This window comes from Cherax quadricarinatus, unplaced genomic scaffold (assembly GCF_038502225.1).
Source record: "Cherax quadricarinatus isolate ZL_2023a unplaced genomic scaffold, ASM3850222v1 Contig39, whole genome shotgun sequence".
Taxonomy (NCBI): Eukaryota; Metazoa; Arthropoda; class Malacostraca; order Decapoda; family Parastacidae; genus Cherax; species Cherax quadricarinatus.
In genome coordinates this window covers 71,713-85,945 of record NW_027195065.1, presented here as the reverse complement: position 1 = coordinate 85,945, position 14,233 = coordinate 71,713, and the positions used below count along the sequence as shown (strand labels likewise).

The 14,233-nt window shown below is 44.0% G+C and overlaps 1 protein-coding gene across 1 annotated transcript in view; it reads left to right on the top strand.

Moving 5' to 3' along the window:
• Positions 1-14,233, top strand: part of LOC128684365 (sodium- and chloride-dependent GABA transporter 1) — a 189,506-nt gene that overhangs the window by 170,385 nt on the left and 4,888 nt on the right. Inside the window, exons 11-13 of the mRNA XM_070079904.1 lie at positions 10,204-10,335; positions 10,756-10,959; positions 11,877-12,050. Of these exons, the coding sequence (XP_069936005.1) occupies positions 10,204-10,335; positions 10,756-10,959; positions 11,877-12,050 (510 nt within the window). The remainder of the gene's footprint in view (positions 1-10,203; positions 10,336-10,755; positions 10,960-11,876; positions 12,051-14,233) is intronic.

Sequence of the window (14,233 nt, the reverse complement as noted above, 5' to 3'; positions counted from 1 at the left end):
CTAGTGAGCAACACACTGCGGGGTTTCCCACTGTTAAACTACAACCATCAGCAACCACTGTGTTTTCCCCGTGTCCATACACAGCCTACGCAACCCCTGCGGGTGTTCCCCTGTGTAACCACACCCAGTGCAGCAACCCTGCTGTGTTCCCACGGGAACTATCCCAAAACCTAGTCAGAACACACTTTTTCCCCTGTATCACACAGCCTAGTGCAGCAACACACTGCTGGTGTTCCCACTGTGTAACTATCACACAGCCTAGTGCAGCAACACACTGCTGGTGTTCCCACTGTGTAACCACACGCACCTAGTGCAGTGTAACTACACAACCTAGTGCAGCAACACACTGCTGATGTTCCCACTGTGTAACTATCACACAGCCTAGTGCAGCAACACACTGCTGGTGCGTCCACTATGTAACTATCACACAGCCTAGTGCAGCAACACACTGCTAGTGTTCCCACTGTGTAACTATCACACAGCCTAGTGCAGCAACACACTGCTGGTGTTTCCACTGTGTAACCACACAACCTAGTGCAGCAACACACTGCTGATGTTCCCACTGTGTAACTATCACACAACCTAGTGCAGCAACACACTGCTGGTGTTCCCACTGTGTAACTATCACACAGCCTAGTGCAGCAACACACTGCTGGTGTGTCCACTATGTAACAATCACACAGCCTAGTGCAGCAACGCACTGCTGGTGTTCCCACTGTGTAACTATCACACAGCCTAGTGCAGCAACACACTGCTGGTATTCCCACTGTGTAACTATCACACAGCCTAGTGCAGCAACACACTGCTGGTGTTCCCACTGTGTAACTATCACACAGCCTAGTGCAGCAACACACTGCTTGTGTTCCCACTGTGTAACTATCACACAGACTAGTGCAGCAACACACTGCTTGTGTTCCCACTGTGTAACTATCACACAGACTAGTGCAGCAACACACTGCTTGTGTTCCCACTGTGTAACTATCACACAGCCTAGTGCAGCAACACACTGCTGGTGTTCCCACTGTGTAACTATCACACAGCCTAGTGCAGCAACACACTGCTTGTGTTCCCACTGTGTAACTATCACACAACCTAGTGCAGCAACACACTGCTGGTGTTCCCACTGTGTAACTATCACACAGCCTAGTGCAGCAACACACTGCTGGTGTTCCCACTGTGTAATTATCACACAGCCTAGTGCAGCAACACACTGCTGGTGTTCCCACTGTGTAACTATCACAGTTTAGTTTAATATGTTTATTATGCACCACATACCCATCCTGTGGGCGGTAGTCAAAAGATTACAGAGGTACATAATTGGTCCAGGGACTGGACTCCAAAGTTAGATAGCTGAGCAAGTTACAGAAGTAATGAACTCACAATTTACAAAGGTAATGAACTCACAATTTACAAAGGTAATGAACTCCAGGTAGGTCTAGTCACAATCATGATAAGTTACAAAGGTATTTACAGATTACAGAGGTACGTAATGGGTCCAAAGACTGGGTCCCAAGGATTTGATAGCTGAACTAGGTACAAAGGTAATGAACTCACAAGTTACAAAGGTAATGAATCATGTAAGAATGGTTACTTACGTTTATACATGGCTACAATCATGAACAAATTATAGAGCAATGAGCAATTCACACTTCCACACCCGGCCACAACTGTAATGAGTTATTGGTGCGAATATTGATTGTTGAGACACACACACACACACACACACACACACACACACACACACACACACACACACACACACACACACACACACACACACACACACACACAAACTCATACACACACACACACACACAAATTATTTTAGTCCCTTTTATATTGCCTCATTTATTTTAGCTTTAAGAGCTATCTTAGCTTATATTTTTTACATTTGTTAAAATAATTCAAGTGCTATTTTTTAGCTTTAGAATATTTACTTTGTCTTATACTTAATTCTAACTATAGATTCACTATAAATCTTATGATAACAAGCATTGATCCTGATACCAACCTCTTATCTAATGACTTAAATGAATCAAACAGTAACTGTAATTACTACACAGCAGAACAATCAAAGGCACTTCTCAGAGCCAACAACAACATAACTATCTTTAACTACAATATCAGATCTTTAAGCAAACATTACGATGACCTCATAGCATTACTAAATTCCCTGCATGCCAGTATGTCCATCATTACTCTCACCGAAACCTGGCTAAAGCCTGATACTACAGATGTCTATGCCATTCCTGGTTACACAGCCATACACAACTGTAGGCCAGACCAACAAGGGGTGGCACAGCTATATACTACTCAGACCAACTAGAATGTATCACTAATACTCGCACAAGGGATGAACATGGGGAATATATAATAGCTAAATTCAAATCCAAATACCTACAAAAACCTCTCACAGTGATAAACATCTACAGAGTACCACAGTCAAACATTAGCCGATTTAGTCAAAACCTAGGAAGTATGATAACTGATGCACGCATGAACAAAGATCACTTACTGTTACTGTTACTGAATTCACAAACACAATGAGTAACTGCATGTTGCTACCAACAGTAACAAAACCTACAAGAGTTACAGAGACTAGTGTTTCCCTACTAGACCACATCTGGACCAACACCATATCCCCCTTAAGATCAGGCATAATCACAGATAATACCACAGACCATTACCCTACCTTCCTCATAACAAACCTTGGCAAATTACCCCTAGACACTACTGAAGTCACTTTCAGACTTCACAATGAGGCAGCTATCAATAACTTCACAGCAGCAGTGACAAACATTGACTGGCACACTGAGCTAGAAATCTATACAGATATTGACGAATGTATTAATAATTTTCTAAAAAAGACCCAATACCTCTATAACAAGCACTGCCCTAAAAAACTAAACAGATGACTGCGAAGAGACTGAACAGTCCCTGGCTAACACCCAGCATCCTCAAATCCATAAATACAAAGCACCTATACGAAAAACAGTACAGAATGGGTCACATAACCAGAGACCAAACAAAACGTTACTCGTCAATCCTAACCAGTCTACTGAAACAGCAAACAGACTCAATGATTTCTTCTCCACTATAGGAAAAAACCTTGCCAATAAAATCCCAAGCTCAGATACCCCACCCAATGACTACCTCACTGGCAACTACCCGAACACACTGTTCCTAGCCCCGACTAACCAAACTGAAGTCTCCCTTATTATCAACGCACTAAAAAACAAGACAGGAGATTTAAATACCTTACCACCCATCATATACAAAAAAGCGTTACAAGTGCTATCACCAATTATTGCAGCACTCTTTAACAAATCCATTGAATCCTCTACCATTCCTACAGTTCTCAAAATAGCAAGGGTCACCCCGATCCATAAAGGAGGAGACCACACAGACTTGAATAACTATAGGCCAATATCCAACTTACACCCTCTCTCTAAAATCTTTGAAAAATTAATCCATAAGCGTATCTATTCCTACCTCATCTCCCACAACATACTCAACCCCTGTCAATTTGGGTTCAGGCCTAATAAAAATACTAATGATGCTATTATCCACATGCTAGAACATATTTATACAGCAATAGAGAAAAAAGAAGTCCCACTGGGGATCTTCATTGACTTACGTAAAGCTTTTGATACAGTTGACCATGACTTGCTCCACATAAAATTGTCGCACTATGGTATAAGAGGGCACTCCCTCAACTACCTCAAGTCTTACCTCAGCAACAGAAGCCAATATGTGTACACAAATGGGGCAAACTCTTCCGCACAGCCAATTACAGTTGGTGTCCCACAGGGAAGTGTCCTAGGCCCTCTTCTCTTTCTCATATACATAAATGACCTACCAAATGCATCGCAACTACTCAAACCCACACATTTGCAGATGACACTACATACGTCTACTCTCACCCGAGCCCAGTCATGCTAGCCAATACTGTAAATACTGAATTACAGAAAATATCAACCTGGATGAGGACCAACAAACTTACTCTAAACATTGACAAAACCTACTACATTCAGTTTGGTAACAGAGCTGCAGATGTGTCTTTTAACATAATGATAGGTGGATCACCTATCACAAAACTCACAGAGGGAAAATTCTTAGGAATCCACCTTGATAATAGACTCAAATTTCAAACACATATACAACATATTTCCAAAAAAATTTCCAAGACTGTAGGCATACTATCGAAGATACGGTACTATGTTCCACAGTCAGTCCTCCTGGCCCTGTATCACTCACTTATTTACCCCTATCTCACCTATGGAATTTGTGCATGGGGCTCAACAACAATAAACCATCTCAGACCACTAATCACCCAACAAAATGCTGCAGTCAGAATGATAACAAATTCCCACTACAGACAGCACACTCTACCAATATTCAAAACTCTAAACCTACTCACAATACAAAACATCCATACTTATTACTGCACCTACTACATACATAGAACACTTAACTCTGACATAAACCCTCCCCTCAAACATCTCCTTACCAACCTCAACAGAACACATGACCATAACACAAGGCACAGATCACTCTTTGATGTTCCTCGTGTCCATCTCACGCTATGCAAAAACTCAATGCACATAAAAGGCCCTAAAATCTGCAACTCATTACCTGTGAATATAAAAGAAACACTGTCTGTTTATAAATTCAAGTCTCTTCTCAAAAATCACTTACTCACCCACAACTAAATAAATACTGAATAATTGTATCTCATAAATTATATCTCATATATGTAATTCATTATTGTATCTCATAAATGTCAACCTGTGACCCAATCAAACTTTGTTACTATTTAACTTCATTACCTAACAGAATACTCCATTCTACTGATTACACAGCAACACAGTAAATGACCATATGACCTGTCTTTGTAATACTCATTTGTACTAAATTGTTATCTGTTTTACAAATATATCACTGAATATATCATTGATTAGTTAATCATAAGTTAATTTTAAGCCTGCCCATAATGCTCAGCATACAAGGGGCTTTGGCATGATGCACTTTAAAAATTGTATTTCTTGTACTTCTCTGTATCATGTTCAAATAAATAAATAAATAAACCAAGTGCAGCAACACACTGCTGGTGTGCCCACTGTGTAACTATCACACAGCCTAGTGCAGTAACACACTGCTGGTGTGCCCACTATGTAACTATCACACAGCCTAGTGCAGCAACACACTGCTGGTGTTCCCACTGTGTAACTATCACACAGCCTAGTGCAGCAACACACTGCTGGTGTTCCCGCTATGTAACAATCACACAGAACACACTGCTGGTGTTCCCACTGTAACTATCACACAGCCTAGTGCAGCAACACACTGCTGGTGTTCCCACTATGTAACTATCACACAGCCTAGTGCAGCAACACACTGCTGGTGTTCCCACTATGTAACTATCACACAGCCTAGTGCAGCAACACACTGCTGGTGTTCCCACTATGTAACTATCACACAGCCTAGTGCAGTAACACACTGCTGGTGTTCCCACTATGTAACTATCACACAGCCTAGTGCAGTAACACACTGCTGGTGTTCCCACTATGTAACTATCACACAGCCTAGTGCAGCAGCACACTGCTGGTGTTCCCACTGTGTAACTATCACACAGCCTAGTGCAGCAACGCACTGCTGGTGTTCCCATTGTGTAACTATCACACAGCCTAGTACAGCAACTCACTGCTGGTGTTCCCACTGTGTAACTATCACACAGCCTAGTACAGCAACTCACTGCTGGTGTTCCCACTGTGTAACTATCACACAGCCTAGTGCAGCAACACACTGCTGGTGTTCCCACTGTGTAACTATCACACAGCCTAGTGCAGCAACACACTGCTGGTGTTCCCACTGTGTAACTATCACACAGCCTAGTACAGCAACTCACTGCTGGTATTCCCACTGTGTAACTATCACACAGCCTAGTGCAGCAACACACTGCTGGTGTTCCCACTGTGTAACTATCACACAACCTAGTGCAGCAACACACTGCTGGTGTTCCCACTGTGTAACTATCACACAGCCTAGTGCAGCAAATCACTGCTGGTGTTCCCACTGTGTATCTATCACACAGCCTAGTGCAGCAAGTATCACACAGCCTAGTGCAGCAACACACTGCTGGTGTTCCCACTGTGTAACTATCACACAACAACACACTAGTGCAGCAAGCACACTGCTGGTGTTCCCACTGTGCAACTATCACACAACCTAGTGCAGCAACACACTGCTGGTGTTCCCACTGTGTAACTATCACACAGCCTAGTTCAGCAACACACTGCTGGTGTTCCCACTGTGTAACTATCACACAGCCTAGTGTAACAGCAACACACTGCTGGTGTTCCAACTGTGTAACTATCACACAGCCTAGTGCAGCAACACGCTGCTGGTGTTCCCACTGTATAACTATCACATAGCCTAGTGCAGCAACACACTGCTGATGTTCCCACTGTGTAACTATCACACAACCTAGTGCAGCAAGTCACTGCTGGTGTTCCCACTGTGTAACTATCACACAGCCTAGTGCAGCAACATACTGCTGGTGTTCCCACTGTGTAACTATCACACAGCCTAGTGCAGCAACACACTGCTGGTGTTCCCACTGTGTAACTATCACACAACCTAGTGCAGCAAGTCACTGCTTGTGTTCCCACTGTGTAACTATCACACAGCCTAGTGCAGCAACACACTGCTGGTGTTCCCACTGTGTAACTATCACACAGCCTAGTGCAGCAAGTCACTGCTGGTGTTCCCACTGTGTAACTATCACACAACCTAGTGCAGCAACACACTGCTGGTGTTCCCACTGTGTAACTATCACACAGCCTAGTGCAGCAACACACTACTGGTGTTCCCACTGTGTAACTATCACACAGCCTAGTGCAGCAACACACTGCTGGTGTTCCCACTATGTAACTATCACACAACCTAGTGCAGCAACACACTGCTGGTGTTTCCACTGTGTAACTATCACACAGCCTAGTGCAGCAACACACTGCTGGTGTGTCCACTACGTAACTATCACACAACCTAGTGCAGCAACACACTGCTGGTGTGTCCACTATGTAACTATCACACAACCTAGTGCAGCAACACACTGCTGGTGTTCCCACTGTGTAACTATTACACAGCCTAGTGCAGCAACACACTGCTGGTATTCCCACTGTGTAACTATCACACAGCCTAGTGCAGCAACACACTGCTGGTGTTCCCACTGTGTAACTATCACACAGCCTAGTGTAGCAACACACTGGTAGTGTTCCCACTATGTAACTATCACACAGCCTAGTGCAGCAGCACACTGCTGGTGTTCCCACTATGTAACTATCACACAGCCTAGTGCAGTAACACACTGCTGGTGTTCCCACTATGTAACTATCACACAGCCTAGTGCAGTAACACACTGCTGGTGTTCCCACTGTGTAACTATCACACAGCCTAGTGCAGTAGTTCAGCACACACTGCTGGTGTTCCCACTGTGTAACTATCACACAGCCTAGTGCAGCAACACACTGCACACTGCTCAGGTGTTGTTCCCACTGTGTAACTATCACACAGCCTAGTGCAGCAACACACTAGCTGGTGTTGTGTAACCACACAGCCTAGTGTAACTATCACACAGCCTAGTACAACAACAACACTGCTGGTGTTCCCACTGTGTAACTATCACACAGCCTAGTGCAGCAACACTGCTGGTGTTCCCACTGCTGGTGTGCTGGTGTTCCCACTGTGTAACTATCACACAGCCTAGTGCAGCAACACACTGATGGTCTTCCAACTGTGTAACTATCACACAGCCTAGTGCAGCAAACACACTGCTGGTGTTCCCACTGTGTAACTATCACACAGCCTAGTGCAGCAACACACTGCTGGTGTTCCCACTGTGTAACTATCACACAGCCTAGTGCAGCAACACACTGCTGGTGTTCCCACTGTGTAACTATCACACAGCCTAGTGCAGCAACACACTGCTGGTGTTCCCACTGTGTAACTATCACACAGCCTAGTGCAGCAAATCACTGCTGGTGTTCCCACTGTGTAACTATCACACAGCCTAGTGCAGCAACACACTGCTGGTGTTCCCACTGTGTAACTATCACACAACCTAGTGCAGCAACACACTGCTGGTGTTCCCACTGTGCAACTATCACACAACCTAGTGCAGCAACACACTGCTGGTGTTCCCACTGTGTAACTATCAGCCTAGTTCAGCAACACACTGCTGGTGTTCCCACTGTGTAACTATCACACAGCCTAGTGCAGCAACACACTGCTGGTGTTCCCACTGTATAACTATCACATAGCCTAGTGCAGCAACACACTGCTGATGTTCCCACTGTGTAACTATCACACAACCTAGTGCAGCAAGTCACTGCTGGTGTTCCCACTGTGTAACTATCACACAGCCTAGTGCAGCAACATACTGCTGGTGCTCCCACTGTGTAACTATCACACAGCCTAGTGCAGCAACACACTGCTGGTGTTCCCACTGTGTAACTATCACACAACCTAGTGCAGCAAGTCACTGTTTGTGTTCCCACTGTGTAACTATCACACAGCCTAGTGCAGCAACACACTGCTGGTGTTCCCACTGTGTAACTATCACACAGCCTAGTGCAGCAAGTCACTGCTGGTGTTCCCACTGTGTAACTATCACACAAACTAGTGCAGCAACACACTGCTCGTGTTCCCACTGTGTAACTATCACACAGCCTAGTGCAGCAACACACTGCTGGTGTTCCCACTGTGTAACTATCACACAACCTAGTGCAGCAAGTCACTGTTTGTTTTCCCACTGTGTAACTATCACACAGCCTAGTGCAGCAACACACTGCTGGTGTTCCCACTGTGTAACTATCACACAGCCTAGTGCAGCAAGTCACTGCTGGTGTTCCCACTGTGTAACTATCACACAACCTAGTGCAGCAACACACTGCTGGTGTTCCCACTGTGTAACTATCACACAGCCTAGTGCAGCAACACACTGCTGGTGTTCCCACTGTGTAACTATCACACAGCCTAGTGCAGCAACACACTGCTGGTGTGTCCACTATGTAACAATCACACAGCCTAGTGCAGCAACACACTGCTGGTGTGTCCACTATGTAACTTTCACACAACCTAGTGCAGCAACACACTGCTGGTGTTCCCACTGTGTAACTATCACACAGCCTAGTGCAGCAACACACTGCTGGTGTTCCCACTGTGTAACTATCACACAGCCTAGTGCAGCAACACACTGCTGGTGTTCCCACTGTGTAACTATCACACAGCCTAGTGCAGCAACACACTGCTGGTGTTGCCACTGTGTAACTATCACACAGCCTAGTGCAGCACCACACTGCTGGTGTTCCCACTGTGTAACTATCACACAGCCTAGTGCAGCAACACACTGCTGGTGTGTCCACTATGTAACTATCACACAGCCTAGTGCAGCAACACACTGCTGGTGTTCCCACTACAGCCTGTAACACATCATACATCACCTAGTGCAGCAACACACTGCTGGTGTTCCCACTGTGTAACTATCACACAGCCTAGTGCAGCAACACTCTGCTGGTGTTCCCACTGTGTAACTATCACACAGCCTAGTGCAGCAACACACTGCTGGTGTGTCCACTATGTAACTATCACACAGCCTAGTGCAGCAACACACTGCTGGTGTTCCCACTGTGTAACTATCACACAGCCTAGTGCAGCAACACACTGCTGGTGTTCCCACTATGTAACTATCACACAGCCTAGTGCAGCAACACACTGCTGGTGTTCCCACTGTGTAACTATCACACAGCCTAGTGCAGCAACACACTGCTGATGTTTCTGGCTCAGCTAAACAAAAATATATATAACTTTGTTATGTGTGAAGAGATAAGTAAAATACTTGAAAAAAAAAATAGAAATGATTTTGTCTTTAAAATTTCTAACCAACGAATCTTGACATGACAAAAGTTTTCTGGCTTCTAACAATAGACTTTATATAACATAGATAAGCTATCCCATGCTTTTGTTTACCACTCTACATATATACTTCTTTGCAAAGCTGTGTTTGAAGATACATCTGTATGTGGAGTGTATAGAGGATTCTCACATGAGGACTAGGAAGATAAATGAATTTCCTCATAAGATATAGGAGATAGGATATAGAAGGCAGGATGTAGAAGGTAGTAACGTTGTTTTGGTTCACAGTTCTGCACTATAGAAGGCTTCGTCACGGCTGTGTCAGACGAGTGGCCCAAGTACCTGCGTAAGAATAAAGAGGTCTTTATTGCCTTCATCTGTATTGCGTCATATCTGGTGGGCCTGTCCTGCGTCACGGAGGTGAGTTGCTTCATACTTGGTAGGCCTGTCTTGCGTCACACCAGAGATGAATGGAAGTGATAATATATAACTGTTATATATATATATATATATATATATATATATATATATATATATATATATATATATATATTTCCAGGTTCTGAGGCCATCATTAACACGTTCTTGTACTTCGCAGGGAGGCATGTACGTGTTCCAGGTGCTGGGGCCAACATTAACACGTTCTTGTATTTCGCAGGGAGGCATGTACGTGTTCCAGGTTCTGAGGCCATCATTAACACGTCCTTACACTTCGCAGGGAGGCATGTACGTGTTCCTGGTGCTGGGGCCAACATTAACACGTTCTTGTATTTCGCAGGAAGAATAACGTACGCGTTCCAACTGCTGTGACCAACATTAACACGTTCTTGTATTTCGCAGGGAGGCATGTACGTGTTCCAGGTGCTGGACTCCTACGCAGCCTCGGGAATGTGTCTCATCTTCCTGATCTTCTTCGAGTGTGTGGCCATCAGCTGGGGCTACGGTGCTAACCAGTGGTACGACAACGTCAAGGAGATGATCGGCTACTATCCATTCTTCTGGTGGAAGCTCTGCTGGATGTTCATCACTCCGGCTATCTGCTTCGTGAGTTTCAGAGTCTTCTTGTGTTCTGAAAACAAGAGTAGCGTAGATCTAAGGCAGATAGGCGTGGTCCTAAGCCACAGTGATGTAATTCTAAATCAGACTGATGATAAATATGAATTATATGTAAGCGTAGTAGAGTATGACTTTGTCAATATTACATATCGTTCAAAATGAGCTTTATAAGGCTATACTTGATCGAAACATTGACCAGTTAGAGACTTCAAAGCTTAGCAGCTTAGTGTTGACGCATTTAGATACTTATTTATTGCTGGGCGAACAGGGAAAGTAGGTCTAAAGAGACCTGCTCCTACGTTTTGTCTTGACTGGGATTTGAACTCTGGCCCTTACTGACATGAGCCGAATTATTATTATTATTATTATTATTATTATTATTATTATTATTATTATTATTATTATTATTATTATTATTATAAAAACTAAGCTCTAAACATGTGAGCCGAATTTTGTACCCCAGAGCAGCGATTCAATAAACAAGACGTACGTGGATACTGCGCTACTAGTTGAAGAAAGAGATGGTCAGCTCGTTTACAGGCTAAGAGCTGTTACCCCATCTCAGATCATTTCAGAGCCCAACCCTATCTAAGATATATTACCACCCCACCAGAATAAATCAGCAGTTGTAAGAGACAGCTTTGATCAGTATGGACGGTGGTATGTGGAAAGGATTCTTCATTATATAATTGCTAGGAGCTGTATTCCATGGGCCTATAGGCCTACGGCATTGCTCGTCTGTTCTTACGAAATGCATCGTTGCACATCGAGAGAATACATATCGCTTACTGAGAGATTTTAATATATATTAATTTTCATAAACAAACAAGATTAACAGGTTCAATTCGAACATTTTAAGTTGAATCTAATACAGCGGTTTCTAAGTGTTATTCTTCTCTTTGCAGTGTGTATTCATGTTCAATGTAATCATGTGGGCGCCTCCGAAATACGTGGACTACGAATTTCCGATGTGGACCCACTTCATCGGCTGGCTAATGGCACTGTCCTCGATGACTTGTATCCCAGGATACGCCATCTATAAATTCGTCACCTCGCCTCACCCTGGCACCTGGAAGGAGGTCAGTACACACGCAGCTGTCTCCTTCACCCACACCATCATATAAGGCGAAGAAAAGACACATTTTGCATAACAATCTTTTATTGGGGCAACGTTTCGCTCTGTGTAGAGTTTAGTCGAGCTAGGACTTGATAAAGCTCTGTAGAGAGGAACACCGTTGCCCCAGCAATAACCTGTTTTGAAACGTGTGTATTATTTTTCAATAATATCCGCGATACGACACCCTGATCGTCAAGATCACATCATACGTTTTAATTGATTTATTTGTAAGTGAGCCATCTGTTTCACATATACCACGTTTATTATTATAATCAGGAAAAGCAATGAACCCGTGGGAATTATGCGTGCCAAAAGAGTGGCCGACGTTAGCAGGAGAGAGAGTCGGGAATATTAAAGTCGATCACCAGGGCGAAACAAAGGAAGATATAATTAGTTTAGCAGTTCAGGGAGACAGCAAAGAGTCGTGTCCCTGAACGAATATCTCTGGATTTCCTACTCTATTTCTCACAAAGATATTCTACTCTTGACTCTCGCCCAGGCAGGTCATAGCAGCTCTCCTTACTCTGTCTCCCTACGATCCCAGTTGGGGAGGGGAACCTTTACCAGCGTTGTCATCGCCTTGACTTACACGATGAGCTACGCAAATCGTGTAAAGATCAAACCAAGAAATGGTACCGTTGATGATTCAACGAAGATTGCTCTTGTAACTGTTGTTCAGGGAGCACTGGAAGTAAAATTCAACACCATATTGTCACTGAAAGAAGCATTCATTGTTGTGTGTCACGATGATGCTGAAGCAGAGAAGCTACTCACTACAGAAGCCATCACTACTCTTACTACTCAAGGGTTTACTGTTACGTCATCTCCTGCCCTCAGGGCAAGGAAATCAGTATTCCTAAAAAAACTGGACAAGATTCTGACGTCTCAAACACCTGCTGAACTCAAGTCATCCATCGAGACGCAAAATACTTGGGCTACTGTTGACAGCATTAAAAAATCCCAAATGCAACGTCCATGCTCAAAGTCACCTTCACCGACGTGAACATGGCTGCCCGGCACTGAACGAAGGTCTTGCTGTCTACTACTACTACATCAGTCCTACCTACATTGAAGCAGAGAGATATCACTACATCCAACATTGCTGGAACTGTTATTCATACCATCACACCACCAAAGCATGTCCAGTAAAAGACAAGAAGTTCTGCACTACATGTGGTAGTGAGGGACACACCTTCAGTTCCTTCACCGCTGCTGCTCCATCACAACCAGCGTGCTTAAACTGCAAGAGTAATGATCACCATACACTGGCAGCAAAATGTCCTACAAGAAAGGATATTATGAAGAAAACACAAGATGCAGCAAAGAAAAAACCTACTAGCAACACTCCAACGTATGCAGCAATTGCAAAAATGCAAGCAGACACTACAAAATTACTTCAAGCATCTACTCAGCCCGCCTCCACCACCACCACTACCATCACTCCTCCAACATGTGACGTAACGAAGATTCACTACTGTCTACTATACGCTCATATGCAAAACATGGCTGTACCTGGATCATTTAACTCTACCATCAACGAGTTATTTGCATTAAACAACATGCCTTCATTTATATTTCCAGCATCTCCACCTTCTGAAGAAATTCTCAAATTCACCAAAAACTTAATAGCCAACTCTTCTGCAGAAGTTCCATCAACACCACGAACTAGTGACGTCAATCTAACAACGACCAATGAGAAACCTCCACCGCCACCACCTCTCATTGAATCCAACCAATCAGAAGCCTTACCACCAGAAACATCTTCTAATTCGTCTACTGAAGTTGAAAACGAAGCAGCACCACCTTCCTCTACTCCACCACCGCCTTCTCTACTTAGGTCACGTCGATTACCTGGAACACCATGGGTTAAACACAAAGAACTCATATTCTACACTACGAGGCTGTACCCTGCAAGCATGACTCGCCTAGAACTCATCCAACATCTCCAAGACAACACTGTATCGTACCAAAGCGAAGAAAGACCATTCCCTACCTACAACCAGATACTCCACCAACTCCAAACCAACGAATACTACTACAGCTCTCCCATAAGTGTGATACAACTCTCCCGAAAACAATTTACCGCACTGATAAACGGTTTAAGACCATAACCAACTCATCCTGCTTGCTGCCTTCTGACACTCC